General features: G+C 59.2%; 1 protein-coding gene across 1 annotated transcript in view, besides 3 other annotated features; it reads left to right on the top strand.

The window, feature by feature from the left end:
• Positions 1-509: 509 nt before the first annotated feature.
• Positions 510-620: a microsatellite.
• Positions 517-581: a microsatellite.
• A 126-nt stretch (positions 621-746) lies between the features above and the next one.
• The window catches only part of NFIA_071980 (putative helicase), a gene marked incomplete at both ends in the record, with an annotated part of 7,268 nt that continues 6,276 nt past the window's right edge, over positions 747-1,738 (top strand). The window contains one exon of the mRNA XM_001259190.1: positions 747-1,738. This exon is cut by the window's right edge and continues 745 nt beyond it. Coding sequence (XP_001259191.1) covers positions 747-1,738 — 992 coding nt within the window.
• Positions 1,126-1,150: a microsatellite.

Here is a 1,738-nt window from a genome sequence, read left to right as displayed (position 1 = left end):
TGACCCTGTGACTCATGAGGAGTCTGGCAATCTTTGGTGTTTGAAACCCGACAGCAAGATGCAAGGCTGTTTCATGTCTGTCATTGACCGCTGATAGATCACCTTCCATGCATTCTGTCGCATCAATCAGTAGAGACACCGCATCAATGCTACCCGAGAGAACAGCAGAATGAAGTGCGGTGCCTCCAGGGCTGCCCTTTTTTAGCGGGTCCGCCCCATTTTCGAGTAATATTCGAATCGTCTCCGTATTCCCTGTTCCCCAGGGGTTGAACCGTCCTGCCCTCGATGGGCTTGCGCGCCCCCTGATTGGTCCGTTGCCCTGGCTCCCCCCTCGTATCCGCCGCGCGTGCTCCCGGTGCGTGCGTGCGTGGGGATACAGCCCCCTGATATGGTGCTGCCCATGTTTCCTACCTCGGCACTCTAGATCCACGCCTTCTTCGCCCTGATATAATCACTAATCACTAATCACTAACTAATCACTTTACTGTGTGAATTAGCTTCCTAGCTTGTGTTTCAGGTCGCGTTTCCAAGGTCGCGTTTCCAAGGTCGTGTTTCCAGGTCGTGTTTCTAGGTCGTGTTTCTAGGTTGTGTGTTTCCAGGTCATATTTCCAGGCCGTGTTCAGTGTTCCCAAGGTCCACCTATCCAGGTTATGTTTCTATGTCGCATACCTAATATATCCTAACTAGTAGTGATCTAGTTTCACCTCTATTCTCCTCTTACTGTATATATCCTCCTCTCCTTTTAAATGGACCTATTTCTCTACAATCCCACCTACCAGGTCTGGATCTGCACCGCACCTCGCTGCCAGTATGCTGTCTCACCCCGGACCCTACTGGGCCACCTCCGCACCCGCCACCGGTCCCATCCTACTGTGGCCACGCCTGCTCTCTGTCAGGCGGTGCTGACCGAGATGCTCCAGCGGCCATGGGCAGACCCAAGCCAGGGGCCCTGCCCCCAGCCCTCCACTGGGGACCCCCCCGTGCCAGGCCTGCCAGTGTACCAGGGGCGCGGGTGCCCCCACTGCCCCTACATCTGCCGGGCCCTGGCCGGGCTTCAGGACCACCGTGCCCGGAAACATAAGGACCAGGATGGATACTGGGGCCAGGGTAAACTTTCAGCAGCTCGGGCCCAGGCCCGGGCCCAGGCCCGCCTGGCAGATCGTGTGGTTAGCTGCCAGCGGTTCTACCGTGCTGGGCCAGGGAGCCATTTCTTTGAGGTGACCTGCGCTGCCCAGCCAAGCCAGCAGGCCCTGCTAGCCGCCCCCCAGACCCCTGCTGAGCGCATCCGCGCTCATATAGACCAGGCCCTGCGGGAGGCGGAGGCGGCAGCTATGCTAGTAAATGGCCAGGTCCCTAGCCTAGAAGGCCACCCAACTGAGGTCTCTCCCTGGCTGGAGCTGACCCGCTGGCCAGAGTACCTACGCGGGCAGGATCTAACTGCAGTGGCCCTGCTCGGATGCCCAGCGGACCCAGTGCAGGAGCCCCTGCTTGCCCTATTCAGTGCTAGTGTCGAGCGGCTGATCTGGCAGGCCTACCAGACCATCCGGAGCGGCCAGATCAATGAATTTGACCAGGTCCAGATCAATACCTTCTTTCGCGAGCCCGGGGTCTGGAACCGGCCCATCCAGATCCACCTCCGGCCGAAGACCTATCGCCAGTACTGCCAGGTCTGGCAGCGGCTGGTCTGCTTCGCCTACCGCAGCACCAGACCCGACCAGCCCATCCAGCTGCGCCACCA

The sequence above is a fragment of the Aspergillus fischeri genome, genomic scaffold (genome assembly GCF_000149645.3).
Source record: "Aspergillus fischeri NRRL 181 1099437636264 genomic scaffold, whole genome shotgun sequence".
NCBI lineage: Eukaryota > Fungi > Ascomycota > Eurotiomycetes > Eurotiales > Aspergillaceae > Aspergillus > Aspergillus fischeri.
Note: the sequence above shows the minus strand (reverse complement) of the source record. Positions and strands in the feature narration are given on the sequence as shown.